This window comes from Saccopteryx leptura, chromosome 4 (genome assembly GCF_036850995.1).
Source record: "Saccopteryx leptura isolate mSacLep1 chromosome 4, mSacLep1_pri_phased_curated, whole genome shotgun sequence".
Classification (NCBI taxonomy): domain Eukaryota; kingdom Metazoa; phylum Chordata; class Mammalia; order Chiroptera; family Emballonuridae; genus Saccopteryx; species Saccopteryx leptura.
The window spans coordinates 126,458,706-126,484,151 of NC_089506.1; the positions used below are offsets into that span (position 1 = coordinate 126,458,706).

Genomic DNA, 25,446 nt, shown 5'->3' on the forward strand with positions numbered 1-25,446 from the left:
AGAGAAAGAAAAATGAACTTGTTTCACTTAGTTCCATTTAGTTGTGTACTCACTGACTGCTTTTTGAATATACCCTGACTAGGTAGGGGTTGAAACCTCAACCTCTGGCGCACCAGGCGATGTTCTATTCACTGAGCAACCTGGCAAAGGCTGTATTTTGTCTTTGAATAGTACATGTGTGGCCCTGGCCGGTTGGCTCAGTGGTAGAGCATCGGCCCGGCATGTGGAAGTCCCGGGTTCGATTCCCAGCCAGGGTACACAGGAGAGGCGCCCATCTGCTTCTCCACCCTTCCCCCTCCTTTCTCTCTGTCTCTCTTTTCCCCTCCTGCAACCAAAGCTCCATTGAAGCAAAGTTGGCCTAGGCGCTGAGGATGAAATGGCTCTGGTTGCAATAGAGCAACACCCCAGATGGACAGTGTATTGCCCCCTGATGGGTTTGCCAGGTGGATCTGGGTCGGGTGCATGTGGGAGTCTGTCTCTTTGCCTCCCCACTTCTCACTTCAGAAAAATACCCCCCCCCCAAAAAAAAAACAAAAAACCCCACAAAAACAAAAAAGTACACATGTCCTAATGTCCCCTGAGAAGTCCTAGAAAGAATGACCAATTCAGTAGCAATGAGCAATTCTAGTAGTCATACTGTGATTTTTAAACAATTTCTATGAAAGGAACTAGGCTTCTTGTAGAAATGGCAGATTTCAGCAAAAAATAAACAAAGGAATATATCAGAAAACAGACTATTAGCATCTTGTCAGAAGAACTTCAGAACCTAACTGAAGAGATTCTCATTGCCGGAAAAAAAAAAAAGTATTTGAGCTCTCACTGCCGAAAAAAAAGTATTTGAGCATCAATGAGAATATTTCAAATAAATTGAAAATACTCGTGTTTAATTCCAAAATTTATCAAGATAAATTTTTAAATTCTTTGTTAACTTTTGGAAGATGCTGAGAAACTGATTTTTTGTTAATGAAGAAAATTTACAACAGGTTAAACAAATAGGGGATGAGAAGAATTTCTTGTTATAGAAGCATTTCCTCTAATAAGAAGAAATGGTAGGCGCTTTGCTTCCAACCACAACGAGATGACGAAGGAAACATCGTTCGACAAGCGCCACAAAACGCATATGCTGTGCCGCTACTGCGGCTCCAAGGCCTACCACCTGCAGAAGTCCACGTGCGGTAATTGCAGCTACCCCAGCAAGCACAAGAGGAAGTATAACTGGAGCACCAAGGCTAAGCCGCAGACCACCGGGACTAGTCGCATGAGGGATCTGAAAATCTTACACCAGAGATTCAGGCATGGCCTACGTGAAGGAACACCACCTAAACCCGAGATCAGCTGTTGCGGCTTCCAGTTCATCTTAAGGACTTCAGTGATTAGTTGCACAATAAATGCTATAGCTTTAAAAAAAAAATAAGAAAAGAAGAAATGATAGAATAAAACATCACCCTGGCCCTGGCTGGTGGCTTGGTGGATAGAGAGCCCAGCATATGTACCTCCGGGTTGGGTTAGGGCACACAGGAGAAGTGACTATGTGCTTCTCCCCCACTGCTTCCCCTTCTCATCCTCTTCCCCTCCCTCAGCCAGTGGCTCTAATGGTTGGAGTCTGGCCCAGGTGCTCAGGATAGCTTCATTAGAGCACATCATCAGCCTCACGTGCTAAAAATAGCTTGGTATTGTAGTCTGACCAGGCGGTGGCGCAGTGGATAGAGCGTCGGACTGGGATGCAGAGGACCCAGGTTCGAGTACCTGAAGTCTCCAGCTTGAGCACGGGCTCATCTGGCTTGAGCAAAAGCCCACCAGCTTGAACCCAAGGTTGTTGGCTCCAGCAAGGGGCTACTCGAACTGCTGAAGGCCCACAGTCAAGGCACCTATGAGAAAGCAATCAATGAACAACTAAGGTGTCACAATGAAAAACTAACGATTGATGCTTCTCATCTCTCTTTGTTCCTGTCTGTCCCTTTCTATCCCTCTCCCTCTCTCTCTCTCTCTGTCTCTGTAAAAAAAAAAAAAAAAGCTTGGTATTTGAGCATCAGCTTCAGATGGGGTTGTGGGGTGGATAACCCATCAGGGCACATGTGGGAGTCTGCCTCACTATCTCCCTTCCTCTCACCTAAAACAAAAACAAAACAAAACAAAACAGGGCCCTGGCAGGTTGGCTCAGTGGTAGAGCGTCGGCCTGGCGTGCAGAAGTCCCTGGTTCGATTCCCGGCCAGGGCACACAGGAGAAGCGCCCATCTGCTTCTCCACCCCTCCCCCTCTCCTTCCTCTCTGTCTCTCTCTTGCCCCCCTCCCGCAGCGAGGCTCCATTGGAGCAGGGATGGCCCGGGCGCTGGGGATGGCTCCTTGGCCTCTGCCCCAGGCGCTGGAGTGGCTCTGGTCGCAACAGAGCGACGCCCTGGAGGGACAGAGCATCGCCCCCTGGTGGGCGTGCCGGGTGGATCCCGGTCGGGCGCATGTGGGAGTCTGTCTGACTGTCTCTCCCCGTTGCCAGCTTCAGAAAAATACAGAAAAAAAAAAACCCAAAAAAACCCAAAAACCCAAGGCCTGACCTGTGGTGGCACAGTGGATAAAGCGTCAACCTGGAAACACTGAGGTTGCCGGTTCAAAACCCTGGGCTTGCCTGGTCAAGGCACATATGGGAGTTGATGCTTCCTGCTCCTCCCCCCTTCCCTCTTTCTCTCTCCCCTCTCTATAATGAATAAATAAAGTCTTTAAAAATAAAAAATTAAAAAAAAAAAAAAAAAAAAAACTCACCCTAATGGATGGATCGATGGACCTAAGTAATTTCATCAATGGCAGGTAATTATCATAAAAAAAAAAGACATAGTAGAACCTCCTGGTGGGATTACACTTATGAAGTATTCTTGCCAAAAAAAATTTAACCTATGTTCAAACCACCAGAACAATCTCATTTACCCTTCACAGGAAATTCAGAGAACAAAGGTTTACTAAAAGACTTCACCAGGATGCAGTCAGCAACTGCTAGAATGCAACTTCTAAGTGAGCCTCAAGTTATTTCAAAACAAAAAAAGACTTAAACACAAACCAATTGTAATATAGGCTATTAGAAATACTGGGCCTTATTTAGATCCCAATTTGAACTATAAAAGAATGAGATGATTGGACACTGACTACATTTGATGAAATTAAGTAATTATAATTTGCTTTTTGCACATATGCTAGTGGTATTGTTTGTTTTAAAACATTAGCAAAAACATATACAAATGACTACCTAAAATTATTCTTTTACTCATGCTAATACATTTGTAAAAAGCTGTATGAACCCAAAATTCTATTAAAAGACAAAAACTAGGACCTGGAATAGCCTTAAATAGCCTGTTGACCTCTGTGATCTCGAGGTTCTTGGATTTCTGAGAACTGCTGATGTTAAAGACGAACACACCCTCAAGTTGCTTTTCTTACTCTCCCCTGAATTCTTCAGGCATGTTTTCATTTCTGAATTGCGCTGTATGAGTACGCACTTATTTTATGAAATGTTTATCATTAACACAGTTCAACAATACCATTTAGCCCAGGGGTCCCCAAACTACTGCCCACGGGCCGCATGCGTCCCCCTGAGGCCATTTATCCGGCCCCGCTGCACTTCCAGAAGAGGCACCTCTTTCATTGGTGGTCAGTGAGAGGAGCATAGTTCCCGTTGAAATACTGGTCAGATTGTTGATTTAAATTTACTTATTCTTTATTTTCAATATTGTATTTGTTCCCATTTTGTTTTTTTACTTTAAAATAAGATATGTGCAGTGTGCATAGGGATTTGCTCATAGTTTTTTTTATAGTCCGGCCCTCCAACAGTCTGAGGGACAGTGAACTGGCCCCCTGTGTAAAAAGTTTGGGGACCCCTGATTTAGCCCTACACGTGGTTCCATTTCTTAGAGCAAGCTGTTCACTTTGTAAAGTGCTAAGGGCCGAGTCACCAACGTGCCTGGTAAGATGCAGTGGACCCGCGCCAGCGCTTGGAAACCTGCTCTTCACACTGCCCCTCCGGCACCCGCCGACCACGTGCTCATGGGGCCCGCCGCGCGCCTGCGCACTGCCGTTGCGCCAGTCCATGGTAACGCCCCTCGGGGTGGCAATGGCGGCAGCACGGGGCCGCGCCACCGCCCCTTACTACCAGGACGTCGCCGTCTCCGTCCGGCCCGCACCAATAGGATGGCGGGTGTCCAGTGCCAAGCCGACGGCCCCGTGAACGCCGTATCCAGGCCAGCTCTCTCCTCGGGTAGGTCCGCTGCTCGCTCCGCGCCTCCGCGGCCTCCGGGTCAGTCAGACCGCGCTGCGCCCTGCACGCTCCGATTGGCTGAGGCGCCGGGCCCGTCTCTGGCCGGCACTCTTATTGGTCGAGTGGAGCCGCGGGGCCGTGCTGTGGGTGATGATAACAAAGGGCGGCTGGCGGCGGTCACCGGTTGCCGGTCACCGAGTCTCCCGGTTCTTCTCCCAGGTTACGTGTGCCGACCCCCGTCTGCCCCGCTCCAGATGAAGTGTGAGCACTGCACGCGGAAGGTGGGCCTCACGCGTCTGTGCGGTCGAGCGGTAGGGGCAGGGGGCCGAGTCAGGCGCTAGTGAGGCTGGGATCAGGGGCCGAGGGTGGAGGGAAGTCCGGGCTGCTAGACGACGGTCCCCATAAGCCCCTGTCCGCAGCCCCGCACTTGCGGCCAGCGAGGGCGGGGCGCTGCGGTCCTTGGATCAGCAGCTCCAGGCCTGGGGTCACCTCGCTGCCTTGGAAAGCCCGAGGTCGGACGTTGTCTGCATCTGATAGGACCAGCCCGGGGTCGGTTGGACGGACCCCACCACGGGCGTGAGCGTGCACCTTGCCCCGGCCTGGACTGGTGCCGCCGCAATCAGGGTGCCTTTCCCGGGGCCTGGGAATTAGCGTCATACTTGCGGCGCGTGCGGCTCCAGTTCTCGCTGCGCTGAGCCAGCCGTTCAGAATGTTTTTGAAAGCAGAAACCCTAGGAAAGCAGACCAACCTCTTACCTCTCAGGGCAAACAGAGCAAACCCCATTATGAATATGAACAATTGATACAGTGGGTTTTTTTTGGGGGGGGGGGTTTAAACGTTAAATGCTTGTGATAACAAAACAATACGGAAGTGCAGTCTTTCTCTCTACCTGTGTATCCATGGTAACTTGGTAGGCTTCCACTCCTATTTCTAGGCTGTGATGACTAAATAACCACCTAGTGCAGTGCAGGCAGGGGGATTTTTTTGTTTTCCAAAAATTAAATCACAAACAAATGTTATTCTATCAGTTGCTCTTTTTTTTAACCAAAGGTTGTAGAGGAAATGGCTTTTCAGAATATTTATGTACTTCTAGTTTGTTGTGCTCTAAGTACACATGTGTCCCGGTAGATAGGTGCTAATTTACCTGTTGATGGAAGCACATTGCTTCCAGATTTCAGCTAATGTGAACAATACAGGTGTGGTGGTGGGTGTATGTGTCCACAAGTACAGGTGCATTTATTTCCCTAGAGAAGATTTCTACTCATGAGGTTAATTTGCCTGAGAGTATGTACATTTTTTTAAATTGAGAGAATAATAGGTTTTTCATATGTTCTTTGCTTTTTCAAGGAATGTAGTAAAAAATCTAAAACTGATGACCAAGAGAATGCATCAGTCGATGTACCAAGTCCAGTCCAGGAGAATGGAGAGGCAAGTAGATTTTTCCATTTCATATCAGCATGGAGTAAACAGTGGCTGCTGGTTTTCTACTCTTTGGGGTTGGGCTCATGTCACTACACACATTGTGGCTCTAAGAAAAAAAGAAATGAGAGCCCTACAGGATAGCTTCATTGATTAGAGCAATGGTAGTTAGTCAACCTGGTCCCTACCGCCCACTCGTGGGCATTCCAGCTTTCATGGTGGGTGGTAGCGGAGCAAGCAAAGTATAAATAAAAAGATTTAATTATAGTAAGTTGTTTTATAAAGATTTATTCTGCCAAACTTAGCGAAAATCCGACATAAAGTACTTGGTAAGTAATTATTATTATATGCTTTAACTTGCTATAACTCTGCTTTATAAGTTTTATAAAGTAAAGTTACTTCCCTGCTTTATAAATCACAATTACTGTGGAACCAGTGGGCAGTTAGAAAATGTTACTACTAACAGAGATACAAAAATGGGCGGTAAGTATAAAAAGGTTGACTACCCCTGGATTAGAGCATCATCCCCAAGTGCAAAGGTTGCTGGTTCCATCCCCAATCAGGGCACGTACAGTAGCAGAGTGATGTTCCTGTCTCTTTCTCTTCCTCCCTGTCTCTCTAAAATTAATAAATTAAAAATAATAATAACAATAAAAAGAAATAAGAAATGAATAGGCTAAAATGTTGGCCCTGCCAGCAGCCAGACATGAAGGCCAGTCAGTAGGAGGCACACAGCATTCGAGGTAAGAGGGCCAAAGAGCTCATCATCTGAGAATACAGCAGATGAATACAGCATTTTCCTTTGTCCCTTAGGAGCAAAGGAAAATGTCATCTTTGGTCATTTATCAGGAATAGTGGTGTAACGTTTAAAACTTCCATTCTTTTTTTAAAATGAAAAGTTCCATTCTGTAAAATGGGGGTTTAAGTGAGTAATTTACATAATGATTCAATTCTTATGATTCTTTCTAATGGTTTCTTCATTAATTCAGTTGTGGAGTTTTAAAATCCTCCTTGTGTAGTAGTGATGGCTTTTTGGGCACATATGCCAACTAAAGGAAGGGTTTTGATTGTGCAATCTCACTTTGTGCTCAGAACCAGCATTTTAAGTAAGCCCCACTGCTGTCCCCATTTTATGGAAAGAAGGATGCAGTGAGGGGAGCTTAAGGCCATTTCTTCTCTTGAAAAGTAGTGGCACTAATTTTACAAATGAGAGTTGGCAACACTGGAGAAGCAAGTACAGGTTTTCTCTGTAGTTTAGCAGTCCTGATAAGACATTTAGTCTGACAGGCATTGATCTAGTCCCTCGTGCACCAGCATTGCCCTGTGCTCTAGCGATTGTAGGGCTTAGTGAATAGAGGACACCAGAGTAGAAGAGACCAGGGACTGCCTGGAGCCCTACAACCCAGGCAGTGGGCCCGTGACCTCCCACACCTACCCTCTGGCTGCATCATTTTGGACAAACGTCTAACCCTAGGAGCTCTAGTTTCCTTATAGGTGACATAGAGAGTTGAATTATTTCTCTCCCTTTCCCCGGGCAGTGATGATGGCAAGATTATGTGTGTACATAGCCCAAGTGGGCTTCCCACCAACTCAGTGGGTGGACACCCTGTTAGGTTGGGCCCACCAGGGAAGGGGCTACTGGAGTGGGCCCTGAGGTAGTGAGAATTGGGGGAAGAAGGGTGGAGTAGGGGTGGGGTGTGAGACCACCAGGCACAAAGAAGGAGTAGACAGAAGTCTGGGGTGGGTAGGAGCCACTGAGGCTGTCTCTGGTCAAAAGGACAGATCAGATATATGTTTAAGGGCAAGTGACAGAGGGCAACCTCAGCTGACTGAAGGAGGGGGAACTTTGAAGGAAGCCACATGGGAGGCAGACGGTAGTGGGGCCTGGGTAGGCTAGCCAGAGTGGAAAAAGTAGGAAAGAGGGTGCAGCACAGGGAACCAAGTGTAATGTGAGCCCCATGGACACAGCTATCTGAAGGGTACTGGTCTGGAGTTGGAAGGGAGAGAGCTCTGCTGGAGGCAGAGGTTGGAGAGGTGTAGGGGTCCCAGCAGGCTGGCATGGCTCTGGGATGTGAGGCTGATTGGAAAGAAGGGGCAATGGACAGGTCCTGCAGAGTGCACATTTTTAGGAGGCAGGAGGAGAAGGAGGAAGGAGCATGAGGGATAGGAAGGGATCAGACCTGGCCCATGGGAGCCTGCAGAAGGAGGGACTGGGTGGTGTACAGCACATCAGGTGGCAGGCCAGGAGGAAGCCCTGCTGAGCACAGTGGTGCAGAATGTGGTCATGAGCCCCTCTGCAGGGGCTGTAGAAGCAGGATTCTCAGTGCAGCTTAGCAGTATTGATTAGTCACCACCAGCTGTGTACTGGGACACGTTCTCCAGACACCTTGGGACCACAGCTCTGGACACCCCTACTTCCCACCACTTTGTTAGAAGTGCAAACACTTAGGCCCCGTTTAGACCTTGAGGATGTATATCTACAACATAATTAGGTCTGAGGGTGAGCTCCACAGTGACACTCAGGCATGTGCGGAGGAGGGAGGTGACAGCATGAACTCCCATTCCTGGATAGGAGGGCCAATCTAGAGCCCTCTATTAATAAATCTTGGTTGAGAGAAAAATAAATGTACAGCCTTCAGGGTTTTTTATTTGTTCAAGTGGCTCTAATAGGCTTTAGAATGTTCATACGTTCATCCACTAAATATTTATTGAGCACCTTCTGAGTTTTGGTTCTCTTGGAATTGCTGGGTAACAGAAGGAAAGAAGTCAGGGTTCCTGCCCTCAGGGTTTGTATTTCATGGTGAGAGACAACACTTAAATGCAGGTGGTAACCTAAGTTGTTCCAGTCCGTGCTTCTGGGGGTCCAAGGGGTGAGCTGTGCTCTTGGGTAGCATTTCCCACAGGGGGTGACCCAGAGCAGCCAGCGCCAGTTTGGCTGGGAAGTCAGAGCTGGGGGAGGGACTGAGACAAGGGCCATGAGCTGGGTTGAGGACAGGCCCTCCGAGCCAAGGAGGTATGGCTTGTGTTTTAGTACATCTTGGGCATTGTAACAGTGGTTTTCAATGCCAGTTCACAGACCAGTGTGTCTGTAATCTTCATACATCATCAGGGTGGTTAACTCTTTTGCAGATGTGCACAACAGTTCTGGCAGAACAGCACTGGGAATTGAAAACCACTATTCTAGTAGACCTTAGGCTGCAGAGCACCAGTCAGGAGAAGACAGGGAATCAAGGTTGATACCAAGGTTTATAGCTTGGCAGCCAGGTGTCACTCAGGAGTCGCTCTTACTGAGTAGGACCCGAGGGCTCTGGTGCACATGGAGTGCCAGAGTCAGCAGTGAGTTATGTTAATTTTGAGCTCCCATGGGTGCTGTAGGACCCGGTGAGCTCACCAGGGAGTGTGCAGCAGGCCCAGAGCAGGGGCAAGCCCCCAGGGCAGCAGAGGAGGGGATGTGGGGAGTCCACTCCTAGGACACAGGGTAGTTTTCCTCCTGCATGTGACATTGCTGGCCTGATGCATCCTGGATTGTCATCTGTGAGACTCACTGGCATCAGTGTGGGCTGGGTCCTGTGCCCTGTGTCCCTCAGCACCTGGAGTACAGGCCTGGCCCGGTGATGTCTGAGGTGTTCAATGCCAGTGTTCTGTACTGTACCTGTGCTGCTCCTCTCCCTGAAGCACCACATGGTAAAGAGTTTTTGTTGAAGAATCGGGCCAAAACATCATCTTTTTTTTGTAGAAAGGAGAATTCCATAAGTTGGCTGATGTCAAGATATTTCTGAGTGACTGCCTGGCATGTGACAGCTGTGTGACAGCAGAAGAAGGAGTCCAAGTTTCCCAGCAGAATGCCAAGGACTTCTTTCGGGTTCTTAACCTTAATAAGGTATGGTGTCCTGGTGCTTGCTGGTGCCCTGGCCTGGAGGAGACAGGTAGAGGTTGAGGTGGGGCACAGAAGCCTCTGTGGGAACACAGTGCATACAGCTTGGCCAGGCCCTGTGTTCCCTGCTATAGTCAGCCCTCCCAAAAGCCCCTCCCCGTCAGAACAAAATCAGATGGCCCCAGTCATGCTCCGTCACTGAATTGGGCAATGTCTGTGGTTAGGACCACTGACCAGGCTCTCTGGACTTGGGGGAGGCCTCTACCGTGTGAGGTCATGCAGTGGTAGTGTGGCTGAGGTTACAAGATCTTTGGTGGCCAAGCTAATGCTGTTCTGCCTCTGGGCATTGTCAAAGGTGGGTGTTGTATCCTCATGGGTTAAACAAGCTGAGGCAAGTCCCTGCAGACCTCCCGTACAGAACTTCCTGGTGTCACTCAGCTTCTACTAATGACCTCCCTGCTGGGAAGACAGATGAAACGGAAAGAAGGGAAATATAAAGGCAGTTGAGCTGAAAAGCACGTCCTGGTTTGCCCTCCTTCACACTGCAGTCTCAGGAAGTGCCCCGCCCCACTGTGCACAGGCACCTGGAGCCCTGGCCCACACAGCAGCACACATTCCCGAAGGAGCCCTCAGTGCAGTCCAGGTGGTGCTTGAACTGGAGTTGTATTGAATTTATATATTAACTTGGGGGAAAATTGTATTTCATTTTGTATAACCTTTTCATCTATGAGTGTGCTGTGTTGATTATTCTACAAGTGATCTTCAGCAAAAGGCTACAGTTTCCCCATAAATGTTTGTGTCGGGTTATCCCTCCATTCTCCATATCTGTGATTTGTTGCTGTTGTTTTATTTTGTTTTGTTTTTGTGACAGAGAGAGTCAGAGAGAGGGACAGCTAGGGACAGACAGACAGGAAGGGAGATGAGAAGCATCAATTCTTTGTTGTGGCACCTTAGTTGTTTGTTGATTGTTTTCTCATATGTGTCTTGACAGAGGAGGGGGGGCTACAGCAGAGCGAGTGACCCCTTGCTTAAGCCAGTGACCTCATGCTCAAGCTGGTGAGCCCTGCTCAAACCATATGAGCCCGCACTCAAGCTGGTGGCCTCAGAATTTCAAACCCAGGTCTTCCGTGTCTCAGTCCGACACTGTATCCACTGCGCCACCACCTGGTCAGGCTCTGTGATTTGTTCTTTATGTGATTAGGGTTTTATCGTTGCTCTGTTATATATACTACATTTTCTTCTGTAACATTCTGTAAGGTTGATTGTTGGTGTGTTGGAAAGCTACAATTTTTATCTGTTTTGTATATGGCTATTTCAGTAGTATCCTAGATTATCTTAAGTTTTCTAGGTTTGCTGACTACAATTAATAAAATTTATCTTTTCCAACCCATATACCTATCATACCTTTTTTCCTGATTATGTTATCTTTGACCTTTAGGTAACCTAAATAACAGTGGTGATAAATGTTACTAACCTCTTGTTTTACTATTAACATATGCAGAAACTCCTCATAGTTACTCACATAAGCTGCAGATAATGGATACCCAATTCAAACTGGCATAAATAATAAGGAAATGGCTATTTCATAAAACTGAAAGCTTAGAGGTCAGGGAGGTTCTGGGGTTGGTTGAGTCAGCCACTCAGGCTGCCTTCAGGGAAAGCAGTTTCCATTTCCCTGCTCAGCTGGACTTTGGGCTCAGGTGGATCCCCTCCTGGTCACAGCCTACATCAGTGGTTCTCAACCTGTGGGTCGGACCCTGGTGGGGTCGAACAACCAAAACACAGGGGTCGCTGCTGGCCTATCCTTCCTCAGAGGAGGTGACATCTGAGTGAGAATGAAGTGAGAGCCCCGGGGCTGCAGGCAGAGGGACAGGAAGCGCTAGGTCTGGCTCCTTAGAAGTTGCCACTAAACATCCTGGGCTTTAGGCCTCTTAGGGGACAGGTCTCTGGGCACCACTTTGGTCTGTGGTTTTTTAAAATATGTGTATATTTTTACTGTTATTGAATCATTTCTGTGCCAGTATTGTAATTTACATTTTTTCTTTAAAATTATCATTTTTCTCCAGATATTTGCATTTATTAATATAATATTGTTCTTGCCTGACCAGGTGGTGGCACAGTGGATAGAGCGTTGGACTGGGGTGTAGAGGACCCAGGTTCGAGACCCCGAGGTCGCCAGCTTGAGCGCGGTTCATCTGGTTTGAGCAAGGCTCACCAGCTTGGACCCAAGGTCGCTGGCTCGAGCAAGGGGTTACTTGGTCTGCTGTAGCCCCATGGTCAAGGCATATATGAGAAAGCAATCAATGAACAACTAAGGTGTTGCAACGAAAAACTGATGATTGATGCTTCTCATCTCTCTCTGTTTCTGTCTGTCTGTCCCTATCTATCCCTCTCTCTGACTCTCTCTCTGTCTCTGAGAGGGAAAAATTTTTTTATATATACATATATATATGTATATATATAATATTGTTCTTAAAATTGACAGAATCTCTAGGGATGTCCGTATTTTAACCTTAATTTTTTTTTCCTCTTTTTTCTTAGCTCTTGCCAGTGTTTGTCTGTTTCACTAGCCTTTGCATAAACTATCACCTCCCATTTGTTTGGGATTTGTCATCAAGGTGTCTCACCGTCACTCCCTGTACGATCACTACATATGTGACCCTTCTCTGTTTCTCCTAGAAATGCGATACCTCAAAGCACAGGGTGCTGGCAGTGTCAGTGTGTCCTCAGACTCTGCCATATTTTGCTGCTAAATTCAGTGTCGGTGTCACTGATGCATCCAGAAGACTCTGTGGCTTCCTGAAAAGTCTTGGTGAGGCACCTTTTGATGTTACAGTGAGTTTAAAACTTGAGTTCAGAACTTCTTTTTATATCTAGAGTTAAGTTTTCAAGGGCACTGGCCAGGTAAGAACTTTTGTGAGTCTCATGGAATGTAAGAGGACTCTGCCAGGGGTCGTCAAACTTTTTATAAAAACTGCCCACTTTTGCAGTGGTGGTCAACCTGGTCCCTACCGTGCAACCAAATAGCGCTGCGATTGGCCCATCGTGAAAGCTGGAACGCCCACTAGTGGGCGGTAGGGACCAGGTCTACCAGCACTGCAAAAGTGGGCGGTTTTTATAAAAAGTTTGACAACCCCTGCAAGTTAGGCGGGTGTCTCTTACCCCCTTGCCATGCAGGTGGGTGTTGTATTACTGCCAGAGATGGCCCCTGTAGGAACGGGAAGTGACCATCTTTGGACAGGGTGGCCAGGGCATACATGGGAGGCTCCCATACTTGCTAAGCAGCATTGTGTTGCCCTGGCTCACAGGGCATGGAGGGCATTTGTGTGACAGAGAGTGTTGGCTGCAGTGCTTGGCCTCTGCTTCCCAGGAAGCTCTGAAGAGCAGAACAGGAAGGGAGTGGACTTTGTCCTTTGTGTGAAGAATGAAAGGTCATCGTTTCAGAACACAACAAGAACTCAAATATGAATGAACACTGGAATGATACTGCCTCCTCCAGCAATAAGAAAGCTTCTGTGTTGTCTGCCGATGTCTGACTAGAACTGTTTCTGCTCCCAGCCCTGGCATGTCCTTATGCATGGCCATCAACAGGCAGGCTCAGAAGGGGAGAGCTTGAGCTAGTTTCTGTTATTTCACAATGGCTTTTCAGAGAAATTGGGGGTTACTAATAAAATAAGATGAGACTTAAAATGAACATGGATGAAACCAGCCTGCCAGCCTCTCTGTCCTTTGGCGCGCTTGGCATGGAACAAGTTCTGGGTGCCCAGTGCCATCAAAGCAAGACACAGCTGTGAGCTGTTTCTGCTTCTATCTTAAAGAGGCTATGGTTAACTTGGTTTACTGAAGATTGAGTTATTAGATGCTGTATGGCCTCCTAGTGAAAGACCCTATTTTAACATAGTTAAATATAGTTTAATATAGTTGGGCATTATATATAAATACTGGTAATGAAAATATATTCACAGTGAAACTTATTTCTTAAGGTAATGCTTTGAGATGACACTTAGAATATTTATTACATTTCTTTTTAGGATAACTGGCTACTTTTAAGATTTAGACCGGCTGTAGATATTAAAGTTATTTGCTTAATTTCTTTTGTTATAATTATTGAAAATACATTATTTTATCCCAAGCTTATTTACTGGCATTAAGAAAATTTATTAAGAAAAATATAGGTAATTAAAAATCAACATAAAATTAAGATAATTGTAAAGGTGTGCTCAGCCAATTTACTCATTTATTTTAAAGCTAGGCTCATTACCAACTGAAATTTAGTTTAAACAGTGAATTGAGAGAGAATGCTGCTAGTACCTTATAACATTTTGTTAATTTATATGTGCAGTACTGTAAGGTGCTTATATAAATATAGGTGGTAGTGACAAAAACAAGAAGCAGAACAGGAAACAGGTATTTTAATATGAAAAATAGGTGCTATTGTTAAAAAAATAATGAAAGTGCCCAGTCTGGTACTTACACAATTAGTGATCAAACCAAGAGCCAAGTGTAACTGAAATAACCCAGGAAGAAGCCTGTAGGGTCTGCCAAGTTTCTCTATTAGTGTCCAGACAAGGAGAGGAGACCCCATGCCAGTGCTGGGAGCTAAGCACCCTTCTTCCCTGCAGGGGTACATTATGTCTTTGACATGATGATAGCTGCGGACTTCAGCATCCTGGAGAGTCAGAAAGAATTTGTGTGTCGGTATCGCCAGCACAGTGAGGAAGAGCCCACACTACCCATGCTGACCTCCGCATGTCCTGGTGAGCACCCAGGGCCACATCTGTGTTTCTGTTTGTCCCAGGCGCCTTTCACATGGGGCTACATTTGGGCCAGGTGTGAGCAGTGGATGAGGTCAAAGATCAGTAGCCTCATAGACCAAAAGGTACAGTCTGGGCCTGATGCACAATTTCATGTCAACATACTTATTGATGCTGGTAGTTTGGTGGGGTGTGTGGAGGTGGGAAGACCTGACAGCAGCTGGGTATAAGTGTCTTATCTTCATTTATATGTATTTCTAAAGTTTCTGAGAGAAACATGTTAGGTATTAAGAAAAGTAAATCTATTTTCTCTTTAAAATATGACATATTACAGCCTGACCAGGCGGTGGCGCAGTGGATAGAGCATCGGACTGGGATGCGGAGGACCCAGGTTCGAGACCCCAAGGTCCCCAGCTTGAGTGCGGACTCATCTGGTTTGAGCAAAGCTCACCAGCTTGGACCCAAGGTCGCTGGCTCGAGCAAGGGGTTACTTGGTCTGCTAAAGGCCTGCGGTCAAGGCACATATGAGAAAGCAATCAATGAACAACTAAGGTGTCGCAACGAAAAACTGATGATTGATGCTTCTCATCTCTCTCCGTTCCTGTCTGTCTGTCCCTATCTATCCCTCTCTCTGACTCTCTCTCTGTCTCTGTAAAAATAAAAAAATTTAAAAATGATATATTACAGACATCCAAATGATTATAGATAATAATATGGCAAACATTCATCCATCTTTTGCCAGCTTAAGTAAAAATTACAAAATGAAAAAATTTCTTTACATTGATACTGAGATTCCATCAGGAGTACTTTTTAAACCAGTTTTAGTGTAGAGTCTGGTGTCTGAAGTATAGGGATTTATCACATGCTATTTAATTCTGGAAAAACAGCAGTTTTGGAATAGAACATGCTTAAAGGGGATACATGATAGAAGAAGGAGCTGTGCTGGTAAGTGGGATTTAGTGGACGTGTGTTTCTGTGTCAGGTCTGTGGAAGCACAGGGTAGCTGCTGTGCTGTCTGCACTAGTTGTGGGCTGTGTGAGCTTTAGCATTTTGTTCATGTTTCTATTTTTAGTTTACCCTCCCTCCCCCTACCATGGTTCCAGAGTTTTCTAACATTTTACATATCACTTCTTAATCATTAGGATTATTCTTTAATTACATAGAACGTTGACAGTATGGTAGCTTAGAAGTTGAAATAATTCCCACCCACCTATAAAACAGTGAAGAGAAAATTTGCTGTCTGTACAAGAGGCCACCTGGGTTGACTCATGAACTAAGCGTGTCACCAGTCCCAGGCCTGGTGGGATGTGCTCTGCTGCAGATGGGGCGGCTTCTGGTGTCTGGTTTGTCCTGGAAAAGTGACTCCCACATGAATACTCCCAGGTGTAGGCTCATCTGTAGGGTCAGCGATTGTCATGTGATGTTCTCCTTGCCTGGCCAGGCCTCCTGAGGAGAAGGGAGCAAGCTGTGGCTTCTGCAGGTTGAGCTGCTGGCTGTATGGGCGGCTGACTGGCATGGTATCTCTGGAACTATGTAGCCACTCCTCCATGTGTGTTCTCTTTTGGGGGACCAGCTATCCTGGCTTTTTCTCCCACTCTATCCTCTGGTCTGGGACTAACAGGGCCGCCCATTCCCACATCGTCCCATCTAGGGCACAGGCACCTGAGGTCCTGTGGGCCCAGTTGCTGGGAGGCAGCAGCTTCAGGGAGGGCTCTGTTGCACACTCCTGGTGAGGCCTAAAGAAGAGGTGCCAGCTTTAACCCTGGTGGAGGGGATATCTTGAGCTCAGGATCCCTGCTGTGTGGTGGGAAGCAGGAAGAAGCAGTTGTGAGGAGCTGACGCACCCCTGGTTTCTTCCCAGGATGGGTCCGATACGCAGAGCGGGTGCTGGGTCACTCCATCACGCCCCACCTCTGCACTGCCAAGTCTCCCCAGCAGATCATGGGCTCTCTGGTGAAGGATTACTTCGCCAGACGGCAGGTAAGCCATCCTTTTCCCAGAGGGCAACATGGTCAGGATCAGGACTGCACCTAGGACTGGTAGTGATAGGAGCTGAGGCGAGTGAAGGAGGCGTTGTGGGGTGGACCTGGAGCTGCCACTTGGTGGGAAATGGGGCAGATGGTGTGAAGTAGGACTGGTCTGTGGAAGATGGGACTGAACCCAGAGTGGCTGGGCACCAAGACGGTGGGTATGTTCTTACTGCTACATAGCCCTGGACATGGTTTGCTCTGTCTCCACAGAACCTGTCCCCAGACAAGATTTTTCATGTCATTGTGGCCCCGTGCTATGACAAGAAACTGGAGGCCCTTCGAAAAGATGTTCCCACAGCTTTGCATAGCTCCCGTGGTGTTGACTGTGTGTTAACCTCAGGTGAGAGGTTCGCAGGGCTGGTGAGGGCTGTGTGGGTTTCCAATGGATCACTGTCTAACGTCACTGATGGGGCCCCAGGAAAGTGAAGGAGGGCAGCACTCCTGGCAGCATGCGGTGCGTGTTCCAGGACTGAGAGAGAAGGCGTGGGCTGTATGGGGCAGTCTCTCGTAACCATGGGAGGTTTCTGACAGCCAACCTATGCCGCGGGCACAAGTGAAGTTTTCTCATTCTGTCAAGTGGGAAACACACATGTGCCCCAGGATGCCGGAACAGCCACCAGGGACTCTGTCCTGGACTCATGGAAAGCACATGTAGGTGCCCTGTGTTTGGCGTGGAAATGAATCTTCGAGAGCTATTCAGAAGAATGTTGCAATCAGTCAAGGGGCAGCCTAAGTCAGGAGCAACCTTCAGGGCCAAAGAGTCCCCTCCGTGGGTCCCCTGACCTGAAGCTCCAGCATATGGATACCCATAGAAAGGCTTCCACTGCACACGCTCCTGTGGAACCCCGAGACAGGAAGGACTCTCACCACCTGATCCTTTGTCACCTGAGGAAGTGGGCAAGGGCCCTCTGCTCCCCTGAGACGGTGGGTTTTTATAGGAACCACATTCTGTCATCTCCTGAGCACAGAAGGAGATGTGTTCTCACCACATCTCACCTGATGTCACGGGCTGGTTTAGAGTTACTGTTTCTGTCGAGGTTTCCTCAGGAACCTCGTACAGAGGGGAGTCCAGACACTTCTGTCATTTGGTCTCATCGCAGGTAACAGTTTGTCCTGTAAATGCAGCCACTGTGCTTTTTTTTTTTTTCTAATTTATTTATTTATTTTTACAGAGATAGAGAGGGATAGATAGGGACAGACAGACAGGAATGGAGAGAGATGAGAAGCATCAATCATTAGTTTTTCATTGCGACACCTTAGTTGTTTATTGATTGCTTTCTTATATGTGCCTTGACCGCGCGCCTTCAGCAGACTGAGTAACCCCTTGCTCAAGCCAGCGCCCTTGGATCCAAGCTGGTGAGCTTTGCTCAAACCAGATGAGCCCACGTTCAAGATGGCAACCTCAGGGTCTCGAACCTGGGTCCTCTGCATCCCAGTCCGATGCTCTATCCACTGCGCCACCACCTGGTCAGGCTGCAGCCACTGCTTTTAGTCATCCTGCCCACGAGAGGTTGTCACAGAATTTTGTGCTTGGGAAACAAAAACACAGGTTGTTTGCAAAGATCCCTCATTTTGAAAACAGAAAGAGGAATTATACGCTTCTCTTACATTTTATTAGCATTTTTTATTTCTTTTGTGTTACTTTGCACTTGAGATGAGCTTCTTGCTGTCTGTGAGAGGGATAGCATCCAGGGTCACCTTAACTTAGAACCTCCTATAAGGAAGAAGATAATGTTGGAAAGAACTCTTGAGGACGTGTGACATTCAACTGGGGCCTGATGCCTCTTATTTATTGTAGGTGAAATTGTTCAGATAATGGAGCAAAGTGACCTCTCAGTGAAAGATGCTGCCGTGGACACTCTGTAAGTGGCTTTTGCAGGGAGGGCCACCTCCTGATGATGGTGCCTCTTATGTGTTCTCTCACAGTTACATGGCCCAGGTCCTCCCTACTTTGTGATGAGGCCACATGCTGTGCTAAGATGGTGCAAGGTGGCACCTGACTCAGGGTGCCACTTCCTATGTTGCACAGCCCACCACAAGGCCCACCACAACCCGCGGCCATCTTCCTGGCTCTGGAATTGAATGTGGACCCTGGCGTGGGACACCATTCACTGGGGTTGTGGGAATCGGGTTTCTGTTGTGTATGCACACTGGCACTCATCCTCTCTGAACTGCATTGTTCTGACCTTCCAAGTCTGTTTGGGTGGCTGCCTCTAGGGAAAGAGCAGATTCCTTGGGTCCCTTTGCACTAAGAGCAGCTGGCTGGGTTTCTTTGGTTAGTGGTGACCCTAACTGATGACCAGTGCTTATGCTCTGTCCTATGTTCCAGGCACTGTGCAGAGTTTGCATGGGCCACTCAGTGGGTCCTGCCAATAGTGGTGCTGGGTCTATGGCCCTTTTGTGGGAGGCTGGACTGGGGCCAACAGTATCTCAGCACCTCGAGTGTCCATGGCCACAGTATGTACTTGAGCATGTGATTGCGCATTCTTGTCCTGGCTGGGGCTCAGACATGAATGCTCTAAAGTCAGCCTCAGAGTCCCAGTCCTCATCACCCTAGGCTAGAGATTCTGAGGAACTCTAGACACACGTGCAGCACTAACTGACCAGCCCCAAGTGTAGCCCTCCCTGCAGCCTAGACTAGGGTGCAAATGACATTTCGTGTTGATCATTGGAACTGATTAAGGTGGAATTCACTTTTCATGTGGCAACCTTGGGTTGGAAAACTCTGAAAGCCTTGCCTGACCAGGCGGTGGTATAGTGGATAGAGCGTTGAACTGGGACACAGAGGACCCAAATTCAAAATCCCCCAAGGTCGCCGGCTTGAGCACAGGGTCGCTGACTTGAGCATGGGATCATAGACATGACCTCATGGTCACTAGGTTGAGACCAAGGTCCCTGGCTTGAGCAAGGGGTCACTCACTCTGCTGGAGCCCCCCCGGTCAAGGCACATATGAGAAAGCAATCAATGAACAACTAAGGTGCCACAATGAAGAACTGATGCTTCTCATCTCTCTCCCTTCCTGTCTGTCCCTATCTGTCCCTCTCTCTGTATCTCACTAAGAAAAAAAACAAACTTTGAAAGTCAGATTTAATTGTTGTTTTCTTTTGCTTGATGAGGTTTGGAGACCTGAAGGAGGAGGGGGTGAGTTGCCATGACAGCACCAGCTCTGACGGGTACCTGGTACACATCTTCAGACATGCGGCCAAGGAGCTGTTCAACGAGGATGTAGGAGAGGTCACTTTCCGCACCCTGAAGTGCGTGGGGACGTGCCACCTTCTATCTGCTTGTGTGGGCAGCACTGCCTTTTGGGGCATATTCCCCAGAGCGGGTGTGCATGTGTGTACACACACACGTGTTTGTGTGCATGTGTGCGTGCTGGGCATAGGGCTGTCCTGTTTATAGAGTTTACACCAGTCAGGATCAAAAGGCCTTTTTGTTTTTGGGTTTTTTTTTGTATTTTTCTGAAGCTAGAAACGGGGAGAGACAGTCAGACAGACTCCCGCATGTGCCCGACCGGGATCCACCCGGCACACCCACCAGGGGGCGACGCTCTGCCCCTCCGGGGCATCGCTCTTCCACGACCAGAGCCACTCTAGCGCCTGGGGCAGAGGCCAAGGAGCCATCCCCAGCGCCCGGGCCATCTTTGCTCCAATGGAGCCTCGGCTGCGGGAGGGGAAGAGAGAGACAGAGAGGAAGGAGAGGGGGAGGGGTGGAGAAGCAGATGGGTGCTTCTCCTGTGTGCCCTGGCCGGGAATCAAACCCGGGACCCCTGCACGCCAGGCTGACGCTCTACCACTGAGCCAACCAGCCAGGGCCAAGGCCTTTTTGTTTTTATTGGCAGACTTTTTATTTTGCTGACCTTCCACACTTAAGATTGGAAATGATCCTCAAGCCGCCCAAGAAGAACTCCAAGAGATTAGAATCCCTTTGTTCACTTTACAGGAACAAAGACTTCCAAGAGGTCACCCTTGAAAAGAACGGGGAGGTTCTGTTACGCTTTGCTGCTGCCTACGGCTTTCGAAATATCCAGAATGTAGTCCTGAAGCTGAAGAAGGGCAAGTTCCTGTACCACTTTGTGGAGGTCCTCGCCTGCGCTGGGGGTAAGACCAGCCCCCGCAGCCCTGTGGGAGTGTAGACACCGCCTGGTTGTTGTGTTGCAGTGGTCCTTCTCTCTCCCTCACACCAACCCTGTGAGAAAAGAGCAGGTACTCTGATGTCACCTTGGAAATCTGCTTGGTTAAGGGGTCCCAGAGAAGAGTCCCCACTTAGGCAGCAACAGCCAAACTCATGGTGGCTGGTGGGGAGTCAAGGCATGTGAAGACTGGGACTAGCTCTGAAGGTGCTATGAACAGTCCCAACCTCCTCGAGCCAGGTTCTGTCCCTGCATGATAGGCGGGACCCCAGTGAGAAAGGAGGTCAGCAGGAGCAGCTCGTGTAGGATCCTTCTGAAGGAATTGCTTGTGGAGTCACTGTGACTGTCAGGGAGGAGGGGAGCCTGTGGCCTTATGGTCCATCCAGGCCCCTGGGTAGTGATGAAGCCAACTTGGAGAGGGGTCAGAGATGTCTGTGCCATTCTGAGTGGCAGTGCCCACAAGGTACTCAGGTGGAAATACCAGGTAGGTGGTTCCGCATGTGACACTAGCTGGAAGAGAGGAGGCTCTGGTGGATGGTATAGATAGGAGACACGGCCAGGACAGTGGTGGAGAAGCCACAAGCATTCAGGGAGGGCTGGTGAGAGATGCCGAGGGCAGAGAGGTAAATGCTGGCTTTGGGGAACCTGGTGGCAGCCTTGGCAACCTTGCTCCAGGGGCCAGGAGCATGGAGGGCATATCCTATGGTTTGAGTGGAGGAGTGGATAGGCGAGGATAAAGACGTGGGTAGTGAGATAGGCTCAGGGTCCCATGCAGGGCCTCTAGGAGGGATGTCTAGCACCTGCATGCCAGTTGGAGTGGGGCAGGGCCACACTCTCCTGTGCCCTGTGCTTAGAGCTTCAGCTGGGGGCCAGGAGTTAGAATCTGAGATGAGGGAAGCAGTGCGCTTGCTGGGAAAGTGAGCAGAGGCCTCTGTCTCGGACAAAGGATAAGTGGAGAGTTGGTCAGGGCGGAAGTTTACTCCAAATTCATTTAAATGAATTTTTATCCTGTAAATCACATCACCTGACACATTTGAGAGCACATGGCTTTGACACATAGGAGGCATGAACTTTACTCAGGCTACAGCATTGGGTGTTTGGCATCTGGGGTATATCCCATGGGGAGCAGCAGTGTGCGAACTCCAGGTGTTCAGCTGCTCATTGATGCCTCCTCTGCTCCCGTTTACCATACATTTCAAGGGGAACTGAAAATTCAGCTTTGCATACACAGCCCTCAGTTCTAAAAGGTTGTTATTTTGTTTTAGGTAAACATGTCATGGGTAATGTAAATAGGGAGGAATAGAAAGACAAGGTCTGTGAGCCAGTGACCAGGGATACTGAGGCCTCGGGGGACATTTTTCCAGAGCCCACCTCCAGGCTTTGGCCCCATGGTGCTGCACACCACTGCCACTCACTTCTGCCCCAGGACCAACTTTCCTTTAGGAAAAAAGGAAGGAGAATGAGCTCCCTGCCTGTGTCTTTCAGGATGCTTAAGTGGCAGGGGCCAAGCCCAAGCGGAGGATGGACGTGTGGACAGGGCACTGCTACAGCAGATGGAAGGCATCTACGCTGCCACCTCTGTGTGGCCTCCAGAGACCAGCGCACACATGCAGGAGCTGTACCAGGAGTGGCTAGGTGGGGCCGACTCCCCCAGAGTCCAGGCAGCCCTGCACATTGCCTACCAGGGCCCAGGGCAGCCCGCCAGCAGCCGGGACATCAAGTGGTAAAGATCCAGCACACCAGGCCTGTGGGCTGCCTGAGGAGGGAGGGTGCCAGAGATGCTTGAAGAAAAGGCTTTCATTGCTTTGGTTTTCAGAATTCTCTGTTCCGTTTGTTGACAGCTCCCTCACTCTGATGGTGTGCCATTTTCATCGTGTGTGTGTGACTGGAATATTGCTTCTTAAGAGAAGAATCACCCCAATTTATATCTCCTTCTATCCTAAGATGGAAAAAATCCCAAAGAATGAGAATGGAGACAGACCACTGTCTTTTAGGCTTAAAATGTCCACATGTGACCTGACCAGACAGTGGTGCTGTGGATAGAGTGTTGAACTGAGATACAGAGGACCCAAGTTCGAAACCCCGAGGTTGCCAGCTTGAGCACAGGCTCATCTGGCTTGAGCGCAGGCTCACCAGCTTGAGCACCACGTGGTCACTGGCTTGAGCCCAAGGTCTCTGGCTAGAGCAAGGGATCACTTATTCTGCTGTAGCCCCCTGGTTAATGCACACATGAGAAAGCAATCAGTGAACAACTAAGGTGCCGCAACAAAGAGTTGATGTTTCTCATCTCTCTCCCTTTCTGTCTGTCTGTCCCTATCTGTCCCTCTCATTGTCTCTCTGTCTCTGTCACACACACAAAAAAAATCCAAAACTGTCCTGTGAAAAGCTAAAACCTGGTTCTGGTTCATGTGTCTCAGAGAGCTTGGACATAGAAGTGAAGATGTGTCAGGTGGGGTCTCGGGCCGCAGGCCTGGCTGCTTGGTTTGGATCGTGACATCCCACTTATGTTACTCTTGAAGATGTTTTTGCTACAGTGCAAATAAACTGCCACCTTTGGAATCAGGGCTCATACACAAATCTGGATTTCCAGCTTTTCTTCAAAAGAATCTAAGTTCTGGGAGCAACAGCAGGCCACATTCCTTCTGAAACCAGATCCTGTCACTATGGGGGGGGTGTGTCAATTATGCACTGGAAATGAGGTCTCACACACATGCCCTTTTACACTCAGGGTTTGAACTTCACCTTGTGGGGGGCAGGCCTGTCAAGGTGACAGGTATTGCAGAGAGAAGGATGGAGAATAGAGAGGTGACCACCCTGCTCAGTCTCTCCCTGGGTGGGATCAGACAGGCAAAGGCCATTGGACACAACCTGCAGTTGGGTGAGACAGCTTCCTTTCAGGTCCACCCCTCACACAGGGCCTAGCCACTTCCCCTGGCTCTGGGCAGCCCCATTCCACAGCAGCACTTCCTGCCCTGCACAAGTTGCTTGTGGGGCTTGCCTTATATGAGAAGAAAGAGAGAGAGTGCCCACAAACAAACAGAAAGGGCTAGCAGCCACCTACAGAACCCAGAACTCTGTGCACATTAGGGCCTGTCCTATGGAGACATCGGTGACTGGCCTGGAATTGGTTTCTCAAAGCACTTGGATTTTGTTAACATAAGGGTGACATTCTTCTTGAACCTCTCAGCCTGTTTCCCTTATCCAGGTTGATAACTGGGATACTATGTAAAATTGTGTAATTTTTGCTTTCAGTCTATTTATAGTGGGTTTCATCCTCTGTGACAGCTGATTATGGAATAAACAGTTGGAGAGTGTCAGTGTTGGGAGTCACGTGAACAAGATGCTTCTCTCCCCAGCAGCCAGCGTGTGCTCGGACCATGTCACAGGTGTTGCGCCCTCGCCTTGTACTGCTTGCACCAACAGCTGGCCCAGAGCAGGGGCACCAACCTTCCCTGTCCCCGTCAGGCCTAGAATGGCCAGAGTCAGGTGTGGAGGTGGTTCATCAAATGGCGCCTTTTCCAGCTTCAGAAAAGACACGTGCCTCCTGGGTGATATCATGGCACAGTCCACTGTACCAGGGCCAGGCTGAGGGACTGAGTGTTAACACGTGAGGTGCTGGGTTCTACCCGAGGCTCATCCTGGGTTATGACCACATGAGAAGAGTGGATTGAGGTCCTTTTTTCATTGTCATTCAGGCAATAGGAGCAGAGAATGAGGGGTGGCTCTGTGGTCAGTCTGGAGTGATGTACATTCAGTGTCTGCTGGTGAGCAAGAGAAAGGGACAGAGCAAGTCCAGATCCACAACCCACCCAGCAGCTTGACGGGAATGCAGTTGTCAAGAGTGCTGGTGCTGCCAGCACCCACAGTGCACCATGACTCTGTTCAGTAGATTTCAGGACCACATCAGAGCCTGGATTTCCCAGTTCCATTTCTGCTTGGCCTGAGGGCTAGGGCCAGGGTAGATGCTGGTCCTTCCTCCTCAGCTGGCTGGAGTGAGTGTTGGAGCCCAACCATAGCCTACACTGGCAGTCTGATATTGGCCTTGGTCATGGGGCAGGCACTTCATGTGACTGAGGTTGTTTCCTGGTCTCACCTGTTGTCCCAAAGCTGAGCAAACAATAGTGGTTTCTGGACATGTCTGCAGCAAGAGCTCAGATCTTCATACCACGTCCAGGTCAGGTGAGGGCACTACCTCCCCAGCAGGCAGCTCCCCTTAGGGCCCAACCTTGGTAGTTATACTCCACCTTGTTCCACACAGACATTGGTTTTGCTCCCAGGGAGGAGCAGCAGGCTTAGCATTTGCCTAAAGCAAATGAACCCCAACATGTGCAGGGCAGCAGAGGGCACGGTGTCACTTGGACAGGCTGGCCCCTGTACTTTTTAGTAAGTGTGGACCATATGTTTTGAGAGCAGGTACTGGGACTGAAGTCTTTTTTTTTTTAGGTTGAAATGCAAATTATATAAATACAGAGATAAGCTTATGTCTATAAATTGGTCCTCCAAGTAAGTAATTGTATATTTGAACATTGGGGTTCTACAGGTGGTTAAAACATGGAATAGCCTGACCGAATGGTGGTGCAGTGGGTAGAGCGTCAGACGGATGCAGAGGACCCAGGTTCGAGACCCCAAGGTCACCAGCTTGAGCACAGGTTCATCTGGTTTGAGCATAGCTTCACCAGTTTGGACCCAAGGTCACTGGCTTGAGCAAGGGGTTACTTGGTCTGCTGAAGGCCCACGGTCAAGGCACATATGAGAAAGCAATCAGTGAATAACTAAGGTGTAACGAAAAACTGATGATTGATGCTTCTCATCTCTCTCCATTCCTGTCTGTCTGTCCCCATCTATCCCTCTCTCTGACTCTCTGTCACTGTAGAAAAAAAAAAAGTGGAAGAGGGAAGCAGTAGAAAGTACAGTGTGTCCGTAAAGTCATGGTGCATTTTTGACAGGTCACAGGAAAGCAACAAAAGACGATAGAAATGTGAAATCTGCACCAAATAAA

The 25,446-nt window shown here is 48.5% G+C and overlaps 1 protein-coding gene and 1 pseudogene across 1 annotated transcript; both read left to right on the forward strand.

The window, feature by feature from the left end:
• The first annotated feature begins 903 nt into the window (after positions 1 to 903).
• On the forward strand, positions 904 to 1,579 carry LOC136404455 (large ribosomal subunit protein eL37 pseudogene; annotated as a pseudogene).
• Positions 1,580 to 3,869: 2,290 nt separating this feature from the next.
• Positions 3,870 to 23,764, forward strand: NARF (nuclear prelamin A recognition factor). The gene is made up of 12 exons (XM_066381655.1): positions 3,870 to 4,237; positions 4,457 to 4,518; positions 5,585 to 5,669; positions 9,397 to 9,536; positions 12,210 to 12,342; positions 14,153 to 14,287; positions 16,146 to 16,264; positions 16,525 to 16,654; positions 18,113 to 18,176; positions 19,432 to 19,569; positions 20,258 to 20,415; positions 21,933 to 23,764. Exons 1-12 carry the CDS (start codon positions 3,952 to 3,954, stop codon positions 22,172 to 22,174), a joined length of 1,692 nt encoding a protein of 563 aa, XP_066237752.1. The 5' UTR covers positions 3,870 to 3,951; the 3' UTR covers positions 22,175 to 23,764.
• Positions 23,765 to 25,446: the final 1,682 nt, after the last annotated feature.

Excerpts from the sequence above, each read along its gene's own strand:
- NARF (XM_066381655.1), top strand. The coding sequence starts at position 3,952 with ATGCAGTGGACCCGCGCCAGCGCTTGGAAACCTGCTCTTCACACTGCC. Across the intron at positions 5,670-9,396 it reads CCAGGAGAATGGAGAGGCAA|GAGAATTCCATAAGTTGGCT; the intron begins GTAGATTTTTCC and ends TTTTGTAGAAAG. Across the intron at positions 19,570-20,257 it reads GTCACTTTCCGCACCCTGAA|GAACAAAGACTTCCAAGAGG; the intron begins GTGCGTGGGGAC and ends TTCACTTTACAG.